Below are 14,315 nucleotides of genomic sequence, written 5' to 3'. Positions count from 1 at the left end.
CATGACCTGAGCTGAAGGCAGATGCTTAACCGACTGATCCACTCAGGCGTCCCAGCGGGAGAGAATCTTAAGCAGACTCTGCACAGAGTGCAGAGCCCAATGTGGGGGCTCGATCTCAAAACCCTGAGATCATGACCTGAGCTGAAATCAAGGGTTGGTCGTTTAACCAACTGAACCACCCAGGTGCCCCAGATTTTAAATTTTTAAAATACATTTTTTTTTTAAGATTTTATTTATTTACTTGACAGAGAGAGACAAAGTGAGAGAAGGAGCACAAGCAGGGGGAGAGGGAGAGGCAGGCCTCCCGCCGAGCAGGGAGCCAGACGCGGGGCTTGATCCCAGGACCCCGGGATCATGACCCAAGCCGAAGGCAGACGCTTAACGACTAAGCCACCCAGGCACCCCTTAAAATACATTTTTAATAAGCTTTCTTTTATAGGTGTGATAACTAAGGCTATTTATAAGTCCAGTGAAGAGGATAAAAAAGAAGAAGAGGTGAAGAAAACATTAGAACAGCATGACAGTATTGTGACTCACTACAAAAATATGATTCGAGAACAAGTACGTACTGATAAATTGTAAACACTGTCTGATGTACTGATACTTTTCTACTTTGGGGAAGAGTTTTTCCTGGCATTTCATATGCAAGAAGATACAGAAAGTAAAGCTCATTTTCCTAAATTCAAAACTATCTGAGTATTCAACAAACTGAGAGCTTAATATTGTGCTAAGCATTGTGCAGGATGTGGTGGATAAAGGCATGAATCAGACATGTTCCCCTATCACGGTCATAATGAGAGAAAACTATAAATAGGGTATTGTGACATACATAACATACTAAGTCTAGTGATGCAGCTCCTGGAAGGTGTGTGCCAGCGGAGAGGCACCTAATTTAGCTAGGTAAGAGCAGGGGCTTGGAGAAAACAATGTGAGTGCCAAACGGATAGCTACGAATAAGCTGCGCAAAAGGAAAGATCGGGAAGAGGGGCAGGAATGTTACTGGCATGAACATAGAACAACACTTGGTGGCTGCACCAGCTAGAAATTTGAGAGGCAAGGCCAGAGGGAGGGACCTCCAGAAGGAGGTGGTTGTGGTGGGCTTGGGGAGGGACCTGGGGCGCTGATGGTGGTAACAGCCGCTGTGTTTTGTTTATTGTGTTCTAGGTGCTCACAAAACACTATTTCATTTGATTTCCATAGCATCCCTACAAAGTAGTTAATATCTTCATTTAAGACTAAATGAGGAATCTGAGACTGAGAGAATTTAAACTTGTCTAGGGTCACTCAGTGGTTGGTGGAACAGGATTCAAAAGCGTGTGTTACTGGGACTCTCAAAACTCCTACTGTGTGCTGTAGAGGGGGCAGACCTGAGAAATGTGGAAACCAAAGCGGATGAAAGTGGCAGGACGGGGTAATGATTGGATGTGGGTGTGAGGGAGTATAACGGGTCAGATATGATCCTGAGATCTCCGTCTTGCACGACTGAGTAGATGATGCTGAGAACAAGAGGGAGCTGATTTACTAGAGTGGAGAATGGAAACTACCCTCTCAAAATCATCAATTGACGTTTTCTCGGCAGGATACCAGAACCTCCACGCTTGGATTGTGTTGAGCCCCTTAAACTTTCCATTACATTTCTTCAAAGTGTGTTGCTTTTTTTTAAAATTATATTTTATTATGTTAATCACCATACATTACATCATTAGTTTTTGATGGTAGTGTTCCATGATTCAAAGTGTGTTTCTTGTTCTTTTCTTTCATTTAATTCTTCGTCGTGGTATATACCTTGACTGGAATCCTAAAAAGTGCTGCAGTATTATCTGGAAAATGAGATTACTGAGGTTATTAAAATGCTAGGGTCATTAAAAACAATACACTGGTGGCTGTCCGTGTGGGGCGGTTGCACCCCCTTCCCTGCACCGCCCTCCACCCCCTGCTGACTATGCATAGCTTGAGGCAAGTGTGGCAAGAGCTTGGGTAGAGCTCTCTAAATGAGAACTGCCTGTGTGTTCTTCCCCATAGTCTATATTGTTGAGATTGGAATTCTAAGAATAAAAATACAGTGGTATATTTAGCATTCAGTCTGAGCTTTTCAGTTTATAAGCAGATCAGTAAATTAGAATCATCTTTGAGCGATTCACATTTAAATCATTAAACTACCCATGGTTATTAGGATTTTTCATCTATATTTTAGTACAAATATGGAGTCATTTCCAGATGGTAAAACGTAATATCTTTAGAGCAATGGAAAAGAAATACTTGGAATGTGATGTTACAGCCTACGCTTGGGGCTGATAAATGTGGTTAATTTAGAAGAAGAAAAGAGTGATTTGACACAATTACCATAATGAGTCTGCTTTGGAAATGTTAATTTTAAATATTCTCACCATTTAAAATGCCATTTGACAATTAGGCAACAAGCATTGAGAACTATAAAATGTTTATATAAACTGAATGACGTTTGAGAATCCATCCTAAGGAAATTCTTCAGAATTCAGGAAAACAAAAATATGACTATGATATTTATTGTAATAATATTTATTATTTAGAAAAATGGAAAGCAGCCTCGGTGTTGCTTTTAAATGTAAATTATATTGCATCTACTGATACTGAGTAAACATTAAAAGTTAGGATTGCGAAAAAGTAGCAGTATGAGGAACTAACAATTGAATAGTAAATAAAGGCTACAAAATGACATATGGACTGAGTATGACACATTTAAAACACTTGAACTGGGAAAAAATTAGCAGAAGATAAAGAAATAGATCAAATTCCAACTAGTTATATTAGGGTGGTGAGAGTTGGAAGTTCTTTTCTTGGCCTTCTAAATATTCTGTTCTAGAATTATCTTTTATGTTAAAAGTAGTGTAGATGCATGTATATATATACTAAGTTTCTTAAATAGTTTGGTATAAATTTCTTAAGTGGTTTGATGGACCATAAAATGGAGTTTTTAAAATTGACCGTCCCCCACCCCAGTAACTGCAGTGAGATTGCAGGCTGTGCCATGGTGCTTATTAATGGGGCCTTACTGGAAATTGTACAGTTGTGCTGCATGTTAATTGACCTTGGTGCATACATTAATGTATTATTACTTAATTGTTGAGTGATTCTGGCAATGTTGAATACTTTAACACTACGACCCAAAATAATCTCTGATTTTTAATTTGTTCCTTTTCCTAATGCTAATTAGTATAAATTAAAACACTTGAATTATGTTTTGTTTCACAGGATCTGCAACTTGAGGAATTAAAGCAGCAGATTTCTACGTTAAAATGTCAAAACGAACAGCTCCAGACAGCAGTCACACAGCAAGTATCTCAGATTCAGCAACACAAAGATCAGTACAATCTTCTTAAAGTACAGCTAGGTAGGTATAGCTAGCCATAATTATTACAGTGTCCCCAGAGCTGGACTAAATCAAGTAGATTATTCTTGTGGACTGGTCTTTCTCTAACCTTAATCACTGTAACAAACAAAGTTGTAAATCAGAGTTTGAACTCCACGTCCTTGCTGCCTGTTTCAGTATCTGATCCATTGATTCTCAGCTTTGGCTACACATTAGAATATCCTGAGACCCTTTTTTTTTTTGAAGAGTTTATTTATTTATTTGAGAGAGCACAAGCAGGGGGAGCAGCAGAGGGAGAGATGCGGGGCTCGATGCAGGGCTCGATCCCAGGACCCCAAGATCATGACCCAAGCCAAAGGCAGATGCTTAACCGACTGAGCCACCCAGGCACCCTCCCCCCCTTTTTTTTAAATGCCACGCATGCGGAGACCCCACTCAAGTTTCTGATTTAATTAGTTGGGGTTGGAGCCAAGCATCAATAATTGTTACAAGCTGCCTGGGTGATTCCGATGTATAGCCGCCTGGGAATGACTTCTCTAACCTGTCTATCTCATCTGCAAAATGGAACTGATAATAGTGTATGTGTCATCTGAGAATTAAATGAAATAATATATATAAAATTTTAGTTAATTACCTGGCACATGATAAGAGTCAAATGCTTGTAAATAGTATCATCCTATAGTGCTATGATTGGAATGCTAGCTATTTAGAAATACAGTTTGTTTTATTTATATGAGGGTGACTAAAATTTTCAGAAAAAAATTACCTCTTTCACTTCCTTATTTATAACTATAATTTGTCAGTTATTTTAGTACATATAGAAAGCTATTCCTTTGTGAAGGTTTTAAAAGGGATTTTGTTTTATATTTATTGACCAAATTGGAATTGAAACTGCTGTAATTTTTTTAAGATTTATTTATTTATTTTAGAGAGGTGGGGAGGAGCAGAGGGAGAGGGAGAGACAGAATCACAAGCAGACTCTGCGCTGAGCACAGAGCCCAACATGGGGCTCAGTCTCACGACCCTGAGATTATAACCTGGGTGGAAACCAAGAGTTGGACGCTTAACCGACTAAGCCACCCTGGAGCCCCGAAACTACTGTAATTCTTAATTATAGATCACCAAACCATGCAGTTTAGTCTTATTAAGACTATGCTGTTTTTCTTCCCAGAAACCTGAAAATATCATCACTTCACCATTTCTATCAATACACTGTTTTGCAAAAATGAAATGTGCTTATAAGAGTGCTGCCAAAGTAATTGAATTAAGGAAATTTTATATTTTTATATTTAAATCTTTTCATTCAAGAAATGAAAAACTTAAGTTTCATGCTGGCTTTTCAAATTTTATTCCTGTCTTAATAGGAAAAGATAATCAGCATCAAGGTTCTTACAGTGATGGGACTCAGGTGAATGGCATTCAGCCAGAAGAAATTGGTAGGTTACGAGAAGAGATAGAAGAATTAAAAAGTAATCAGGAACTTTTACAAAGCCAGCTGGCTGAAAAGGACTCTCTGATTGAAAATTTGGTGAGTAAATGTTAAAAAAAATTTAAGAGGTCAAGAATAATTCTCATTATCCTGCTTGTTTATTTTCCTGGATCTCTTAAGCCAAAGTATCATAGTAAGGTTTTAGAATATGAGCTTTGGGGGGCGCCTGGGTGGCTCAGATGGTTAAGTGTCTGCCTTCAGCTCAGGTCATGATCCCGGGGTCCTGGGATCGAGTCCCACATCGGGCTCCTGGCTCAGTGGGGAGCCTGCTTCTCCCTCTCCCTCTGCCTCTCTCCCTGCTCATGCTCTCTCTCTCTCTCTCTCTGTCTCAAATGAATAAATAAAATCCTTAAAAAAAAAAAAATAGAATATGAGCTTTGGGGGGCACCTGGCTGGCTCAGTTGCTAGAGCATGTGACTCTTGATCTGGGGGTCATGAGTTTGAGCCCCACATTTAGCACAGAGTTTACTTAAAAAAAAAAAGTGGGGCGCCTGGGTGGCTCAGTTGGTTAAGCGACTGCCTTTGGCTCAGGTCATGATCCTGGAGTCCCGGGATCAAGTCCCACATCGGGCTCCCTGCTCAGCAGGGAGTCTGCTTCTCCCTCTGACCCTCCTCCTTCTCATGCTCTCTGTCTCTCATTGTCTCTCTCGCAAATAAATAAAATCTTAAAAAAAAAAAAAAAAATTAGAATATGAGCTTTGGTGTCAGACTGTCTAAAGCTTCAGCACTTTCTGACTAATTGAATTTAAGCAGCTTAGTTAACCTCTTTACACTCGTTTCCTGATCTATAAATTGGTAGTGGTAGTGTTTTGTTATTGTGAGAATTAAATGAGCTACTCCGTATAAAGCTCTTTTAATACGTGGAAATCACTCTATTAATACCTGTATTTATGCTCTTTCTCCATATGACCTCCTAAGTGCTTAGATTTAATAAATTACTTGGTATAAGTATAAATTTATTAGCTATGGAAAAGTTGTAGACTGTGTGCTATGTTGAAGTTTTATCTTGGATATAAAAACTGAAATGTTGATGTGAAATTTTTGGTAAACCTCTATAAGGCATAGCTTATATATGTACAGCTTTGTTTTGTTTCCTATCTCTTTAGACTGAATTGATTTCATAGTTCATTTCTATGCTATTTGTAGAAATCTTCCCAAGCATCACCTGGCACAAATGAACAGTCTTCAGCAACAGCTTCTGCTAGAGATTCTGAACAAATTGCAGAATTAAAACAGGTAATTTTCTGGCTTGATCCAAGTTCTAGTTTGTGTTGTTTTAATTGTAATAGAGTAACAGCCATGTAGTTTCATTACTCAAGAACTACTTTGTTAGTGTAAGCAAAACTTGATAGTGAAGAGAGTTATTTGAAAGTCCAGAAGGTTTTTTAATTATATGGTAATGGTATTTTGCTTTTTATTAAGTGTTTTTATTTTTTAATTATGTTCTTTATAACAGATTTGAGCATCTCACCCAGGTTATTTGTAGATTATCCGTGAACTAACAATTAAGGAAAATTTAAGTATATTTATAAGCTGCAAATATGAAGATATAAAATCTTATGCCTAATTTTCATGTACTATTGACCATGACAATTGCATGGTTAAATGTATTGAGCGTTTAAACCATTCTGTGCAGAAGAATGTTTGTTTTTAGAATTGGAAAATGGAATAAATTTCTGTATATCTCAATTAGATGACTACCTAAAAAGCAAAACAAACTTTTTCTGCTGTAGTAATTTATAATGTCTAGAAAAGCAAATTAAATTTTTTCCTACTTGGTTATTTGTAATATTTATAATTTCCTATGAGACTTGGTAGTGCACATTTAACTTTATCCGATGAGAATATTAAATGTATTTGTTCAAGAAAAGAAGAAAAAGAACTACTTATGTATAGAATTAAATATTGAAAGAAAAGCCTAGAAAAGTATCAGATTGCTCATCTGTATACTATCCCTAAACAAGTTATGTTTTTTCCTTATAAAATTTTCTTTCTTTCCTCCTTTCCTTTTTCTTCTGTCCTACCCTCCTTCCTTCCTTTCTTATAAAAAAGGAACGTATGTTTCTTCTGTTTCTTTTTAAAAAACAAAAAAAAGTAATACTAAAGGAAGAAGTGAACAACCCCACCAACCTAGGACTGACTTCCTTCTCCTCCAGTAGTCATGCGGTCCTAGCCCACTGACATGGCTGATCTGAGAGAAGAATGACTGTACACAGAGAAACTGTGTCATATTTTGATAATGTCCATGTACCCCAGAGTAGATTCTACAATCAAGCTTTTCAAAACAAATCATATGTCGTTAAGGATTTATAAGTTATAAATTCATCTGAGGAAAATTAATATGCCACTTTGGTTTTATGAAGTCTACCTACACTAGAACTGTATTAAAATTAAAGGGAATTAAGTTATTAATAAATGATCTTAGTTTCTAAGTCCCAAGTAAAAATTTTACTCTTTGTGTTTCCCAATGAAACTTTAGATACTTCTAAAGAAGACAATTGCCTTTGGTTTTTTACTTTCTGTAATTTATTTTATCAATTTTACATTGTTAAAAAGATATTTTGGGGCGCCTGGGTGGCTTAGTTGTTAAGCATCTCTACCTTGGGCTCAGGTCATGATCCCAGAGTCCTGGGATCAAGTCCCGCATCGGGCTCCCTGCTCAGTGGGAAGCCTGCTTTTCCCTCTCCCACTCCCTCTGCATGTGTTCCTGCTCTCGCGTTCTCTCTGTCAAATAAATAAATAAAATCTTTAAAAAAAAAAAAAGATATTTTAAATGACAGTTTTGTTTCTTATAATATATCGTAAAATCCTGTATAAAAAAGAAAACTAAAATTGTCCATAATCTCAGTGTCTATATAATGTCTATGTAATTCATTAGGTAACGGAAAAAAAAAACAAATCAGAGGAAAGCCACATATGTGCATGATAGAAAGTTTTCAGAGAACGAAAGAGCTTTTTACATGACCGTGTCCCACCACTTACCTCATGTCTGCAGACATTGTCAAATATTGTGAGGGAGATTCCCTTGGTTGAGAACATGGTTATGTGCATTTTTGATGGGAAGAGGGCAAGAAGGTTGGGAATTTCAACATTAATGATATATAAACTTTTGATTAATTCCCTCCTTTTCACTACAGTACTAACCACTTTCATCTATATTGGGAGGCCTGCGGTCTAAAAAATGTCCTCTTTTCCCTTTCCAAATAATAAATGTCTAGTCTTTGGCCAGGAGAAGAGGAACAGTTGCCTGATGCATGAGATTGGAACAGGGATCCCGTGGTCTTCCTAAGCAGACTTCAGCCAGCCCCGCTGTTTTTGACCCCATTTTTACCCACACTTCCAGAGATAACTGGTGGTACCAGATCCCAAGCCTTTTGGTAGTCATGCATTGCAAGTCAGGTAGCAGGTCAACTTTCTGGAACATCACTTTAGGTTGTTAGCTTTCTCAGGTGTGCTGCGGTCAGTTACCACTGCCATTTGCTTTCTGAAATTCTCCAATTTTATTGCTCTTGTTCTTATTCTCTTTGTCTTTGTGGGTTTCTCTCTCCCTTCCCCTCCCTCCCTCCCTCCCTCTCTCCCTCCCTCCCTCCTTTCCTTCCTTCCTTCCTTCTTTCCCTTCTTCCCCCACCTTATGATTTTTTTTACATGGGATCTCAGGAAGAAGCAGAGGTGAATATGTATAAGGAACTTGCTTAATTCTCTATCTTGAACCCAAAGTTCAAGGATAGTTTTTTTTTGAATTAGATTTTAAAACTTGGAGGTTGTGATTTTAGACAGAGGGGCCAAGAAAGGAAATAATTTTAAATTTCTTCCTGTAAATAGACATTTCCTTGATGAAATTAATGCTATTTCATGTTACAACTCAATTATTTTTGTCTCCTAGGAACTGGCAACATTAAAGTCACAGTTAAACTCACAATCTGTGGAGATCACCAAACTGCAGACAGAAAAGCAGGAGCTGTTACAGAAAACAGAAACATTTGTATGTTAATTACTACTTTTTTTTTTCCTGCAAGATAGTAAACACAAGGTTAACATGTTATTTCTCAGCCACTCTATAATAGAAGCGAATGTGTTGGAGAGGATAGCGTCTTCCCTTTAGGTGACTTACTGGCCACAGGTCTAGTCACATAGGCTTCTGGGCCGTGGTGGCAGCCACATTACAGTCAGACTCCCCAGGTCCGTGTAATCAGTTATTTAATGGTTCATTTTGCTGGTATTTTGTATTTTATCCCATTTGTGTCCCCTTCAGTCCATCAGTCCAAGCTGGCAGGTTTTCTGCTGGTCTAGAATTGTCAAAAGCCTTCTTAGTAACCATGCCATACACAGGGATCCAAGCCATCAGACAAGAAGGCCCTCCTGGATCATCCTGTCTCTATTCCAGCTTCTGCTGAGATGGTTGATTGCGTCCTTGATATTTCAGCAGAACATGCTTTATCATTTATTGCAATAGGGATAGGCTGAGAATTTTCTAAATCTTCACGTTCCGATTTCCTTTTGCTTAACATTCCTTCTTCAAGTATTTCTCTCCTGTCATGGTTTACTGTAGGCATCAAGGAGAAACCATGCCCCACGCCTTTAATACTTTGCTTAGAAATCACCTCAGCAAAATATCCAAGTTCATCGCTTATAAGCTCTACTTTCTACAGAGTACTGAAACACAATTCAGCCAATTACTTTGCCACTTGATAACAAGGATCACCTTCCTCTACTTTCCAGTAACATGTTCTTCATTTCCATTTGAGGCCTCACCAAAACTACCTTTCCATCCATATTTCTACCAACATTCTATTCATGATATGTTTTCTCCAAGACCCTAGAAGCTTTCTCTCTAGTTCCCCTTTTTTTCTGAGCGTTCACCAGAATTGCCTTTAACATCTGACAATCTCTTCAAGGCAGTTTGGGCTTTGTCTGACATGCACCTCAAAGCTCTTCCAGCCGCTAACAATTCTGAAAGCCCTTCCACATTTTTAGGTATTTGTTACATCAGCACCCTCTTTCCCAGTTCTTTGTAGAAAAAAGGCAGGGAGAGATTGGAAAACCATGGTTTTCCAAGCTTTGGTTTTTTACTTTCTGTAATTTATTTTATCAATTTTACATTGTTATTTTGGGGCGCCTGGGTGGCTCAGTTGTTAAGCATCTTAACCTTGGGCTCAGGTCATGATCCCAGAGTCCTGGGATCAAGTCCCGCATCGGGCTCCCTGCTCAGTGGGAAGCCTGCTTTTCCCTCTCCCACTCCCCCTGCATGTGTTCCTGCTCTCGCGTTCTCTGTCAAATAAATAAATAAAATCTTTAAAAAAAAAAAGAAGGTATTTTAAATGACAGTTTTGTTTCTTATAATATATCGTAAAATCCTGTATAAAAAAGAAAACTAAAATTGTCCATAATCTCAGTGTTCCATCTCAGTGATTTAGGAATACTTCCTAGAGCACTTAAGAAAATCTTTGCATTTTGGGTGGCACAGTCGGTTAAGTGTCTGACTCTTGGTTTTCGGCTCAGGTTGTGATCTCAGGGTCATGAGATCGAGTCCCACGTCATCGGGCTCCACGCTCTGCTCGGTCTGCTTGAGTTTCTCTCCGTCTTCCTCTGCTCCTCCCCCCATGCTTGCTCTCCCTTTCTCTCTCTCTCAAATAAATAAAATCTAAAAAGCCAAAAAACAAAAAAAACCTTTACATTTCACCAGTTAATAGCATTCAGCTCAATTTCCCCAGCTGCCTCTCTGAGGTAACAGTGTGGACTTAACTTACAGAAATATTGTGAGGAAAGGGCTTTGAGAACTATCCTCTGCTTACTAAATGCTGTTACCGCTCTGGTCTGACCTTGAGGCTGCCTAACCCAGCCTTCTTCGTGCTCGGCTGAGATCTGATGCCGCAGCTCTCCTGCCTCAGCCCCAGCACCCCCGCTCCACTGTAGGCACCGCGGCCTTCCAGGGAGAGCACTGTAGTGTGTGTCGGTACACGAGGAATTCTGTTTTCGGTTACTGGACATACAGTTTCAAAATAGCGAGAAAATTAAACCACCTTTGGGATTTCACCTTGGTTGTGCTTTAAAGAAACTTTTTTTTTGTTCCCCCTCCGATTTCTACCTTAAGGCAAAGTCAGCTGCCGCACCAGGAGAGAGTGGAGCTGGAAGGGCTGCAAAGGCCACCGATGGGGACAGCCGGCTGTTGGCGTTGCTACAGGACACGAATGACTTGAAGGTTGCTCTGTGGTGGAGCTTTTACTTATTGCATAGCCTATGACGTAAACTCCAGGAGACTTGATCTGATTTCATTGAGTTTCTCAAATCTTTAGATGTATGAGGAAAGCTAATAGGGTGTAATTTTCGCTCACAACGTGTGCATTGCTATTTGGATGAGTGAGGATGGCACAAGTGGAGATTTTCAAGTGCCATTTCAAATACTGATAGCGCATATATAAAGCAAGAATGTGTATGAATGTACTTGGAAAGTAGAGATCATTGAAAGTTAAATTTTCTTGTCAATCTCTCATCACAATAAGAAATAAAGAGTACAGGGGCACCTGAGTGGTGCACTTGGTTAAGCGTCTGACTCTTGGTTTCCACTCAGGTCATGAATTCAGGGTTGTGAGATCAAGCCCTGTGTTGGGCTCCACGCTCAGCGCAGTCTGCTTGAGATTCTCTCCCTCTCCCTCTGCTCCTCCTGCTCGTGTTCTCTCTCTCTCAAATAAATAAATAAATCTAAAAACATTTTAAAAAGAAATAAAGAGTACAGCTTTGGCTAAGACACAAGCCACACATAGGCTTTCCATTAGGCTAAGGACACAGGCACGATAGATCCTGCCAGCCTACGTGACAGAGAAATCAGAATAAGCAACATGTAGAGAAGAATGAGATAAAAGTAACAAAACTAAAAGGCACAAATACAACCATGGAAAAGAGAAGATAATGTGTGATTGTGCCTTTCAGATTGTGGTCGGATTATTTTATCTTTAAGCCATGGATTTTATTTGCAGCTACTTTTCTTTCCCATTTGATTTTATGCATGAAGTTGGGATAAAAAAAATTTTTTTAACCTGAGTTCTAATTCTTATGCCCATCAGGCTTCTCTTGTAAAATGTTTTGTGTCTTTATTTATTCCTCTGGTTACCTGAAATGGTATTATCTCTTAGGTTTTTTTTGAAAAATAGCTACTTAAAACTATTTTTTGGATGTTAAACTCTATTTTTCACAATAACCATCTTTGATGTATGGCCTAACGTAAATTCTCATGTTACCGGATGAGAGTGTGTGTGTGTGTTCTATCCCCAAAACCGCCACCCCCCAAAACCCTCAGATTTTCATAGAAAGAATGAACCTAAAAATAAAAGAGAAAGAAGGAAACTATTTGTTAAAAACCCTATGAGAGTGAATACTAAGATTAATTGATCCTCCCCTTTCTTTTCCTAGAATGAAATTAAGGCTCTGTCTGAGGAAAGAACTGCTATTAAAGAGCAGCTGGATGCATCTAACAGTACCATTGCCATTTTACAAAATGAGAAAAACAAGCTCGAGATGGATATTACAGATTCTAAAAAAGAACAGGATGACCTGTTGGTGCTGTTGGCTGATCAGGATCAGAAAATATTTTCATTAAAGAATAAACTCAAGGAACTTGGTCATCCGGTAAGATCGAAATGTTTCCAAAAATGATTTATGGTATATTTTAAAGAACTGTGCTGTAGCATGGCAATGTTGTGCCTCCATATCCATATCACAGGTATAAATACGTAGGTCCATGAATCCAGGATCGTCTGCACTGTTTTCCTGGTGTTCAGTGAATCGACTTAAGACGCACAGGCAGTTTCCAGCATTTGTTAACTGTTCTCTTTTGGGCTTTGAGCCTGCAAGTGAATTGATTTGCTCCTGTGGTCACAAGACTCTCATCATTCACATGTGCCATTCTCTTTTGTCATGTTTGATCCACATTTGTGTCTAGAGAGGTATGGCCACCTGTCAGCAAGTTAACCTGTAACATCTCATCTCATATTAAAAATGGCAGAGAGGGGCACCTGGGTGGCTCAGTCGGTTAAGCGTCAGCCTTCGGCTTGGGTCATGATCTCAGGGTCCTGGGATTGAGCCCCGAGTTGGACTCTGCTCAGCACAGAGTCTGCTTCTCCTTCTCACTCTCCCTCTGTGCTCTTCCTCTCTCTCTCTCTCAAATAAATAAATAAAATCTTTTAAAAAAAATGCCAGAGAGCCTTGAGCAGTAAATCAGGGAAATCAGATGGCTTGTAATCTATAATTACTGGAATAAAGAATTTATCAAGGGGCACCTGGGTGGCTCAGTTGTTAAGCGTCTGCCTTCGGCTCAGGTCGTGATCCCGGGGTCCTGGGATCGAGCCCCGCATCGGGCTCCCTGCTCCACGGGAAGCCTGCTTCTTCCTCTCCCACTCCCCCTGCTTGTGTTCCCTCTCTCACTGTGTCTCTCTCTGTCAAATAAATAAATAAAATCTTAAAAAAAAAAAGAATTTATCAAAGACTATGTGTCAATATGTGTTAAATACGAAGTGATCAAATCTTAATAATGATAAGTGTGCATATTCCCTTTAGGTAGAAGAAGAGGATGAGCTTGAATCCGGAGACCAGGATGATGAGGAAGATGAAGATGAAGATGATGGCAAGGACCAGGGTCATATCTAGCTTTCAGATCTCTAGGAATGATAGAGATTGTATTATAACTTTGAAGATGGAGTCTTAAGACAGTGCTTTGGTTTACCTCCACAGAAAATAAAGATTTAGAAACCCAAGTGGAAAACACTCACTAATAAGACTATTGATGTATTTTTTTAAATGATGCCACCCATGTTGGAAATGCTAAAACTGACTTCTTGCAGAACACACATCTTTTATTGAAATTCATCCGAATTGTCCCAAAAGATAATTTGCAAAGAATTTCAGACACTAAAAGTACACCATTTTAAAGCATGTGGTGGCAGTGCTATTTATCTTAGTTTACTGGTTGTTTACACAAGTTCTGTATTTGTCTATTATTTTCACTTTTCAGAATATGTGACTTTAAGTACTAACACATTTGATTTAATGTGTATTGGAATCATTATTTCTAAATTGAGTATGGGCTTCTTAGCTAATGATTTCCCTTTAAAGAAATGGATTTACTTAAAGGCAAGGTAGCATAGGCCAGGGGATATCATCAGCCCTGCATCCGATGTGACTGCTATGAGGCAGGATAGGACAGTTTAGGACAAGTGCCTTGACACCTGATCTGGCTGAATTGTGTACGTCAGGGAAGAAACAGAAGGATTCTGACACACACAGGTGAGGAGGGCGTTTCTCAGAAACTTTTGCAACAGCGTATTCGCATGTGGTTGGTTTTGGTTTTATGTTAAGCTAAACTTTAAAACATTACAAATTAACAGCTTGTACAATTCAGGTTTAGTATCGTTATTTGATTATCATGAAACATATTACGGACCTAGTTTTAAAAAGACCTGAACTATGATTTATATAATTTATTGG

General features: G+C 38.8%; 1 protein-coding gene across 2 annotated transcripts in view; it reads left to right on the top strand.

The window, feature by feature from the left end:
• Nucleotides 1-13,829, top strand: part of USO1 (USO1 vesicle transport factor) — a 91,400-nt gene extending 77,571 nt beyond the window's left edge. For both annotated transcript variants that reach the window (XM_021702330.2, XM_021702329.1), the window contains 8 exons: nucleotides 440-561; nucleotides 3,232-3,370; nucleotides 4,714-4,877; nucleotides 5,985-6,074; nucleotides 8,722-8,820; nucleotides 10,930-11,037; nucleotides 12,246-12,461; nucleotides 13,389-13,829. In XM_021702330.2, coding sequence (XP_021558005.1) covers nucleotides 440-561; nucleotides 3,232-3,370; nucleotides 4,714-4,877; nucleotides 5,985-6,074; nucleotides 8,722-8,820; nucleotides 10,930-11,037; nucleotides 12,246-12,461; nucleotides 13,389-13,478 — 1,028 coding nt within the window. In that variant the 3' untranslated portion in view covers nucleotides 13,479-13,829. The remainder of the gene's footprint in view (nucleotides 1-439; nucleotides 562-3,231; nucleotides 3,371-4,713; nucleotides 4,878-5,984; nucleotides 6,075-8,721; nucleotides 8,821-10,929; nucleotides 11,038-12,245; nucleotides 12,462-13,388) is intronic.
• Nucleotides 13,830-14,315: the final 486 nt, after the last annotated feature.

The sequence above is a fragment of the Neomonachus schauinslandi genome, chromosome 2 (genome assembly GCF_002201575.2).
Source record: "Neomonachus schauinslandi chromosome 2, ASM220157v2, whole genome shotgun sequence".
NCBI lineage: Eukaryota > Metazoa > Chordata > Mammalia > Carnivora > Phocidae > Neomonachus > Neomonachus schauinslandi.
Note: the sequence above shows the minus strand (reverse complement) of the source record. Positions and strands in the feature narration are given on the sequence as shown.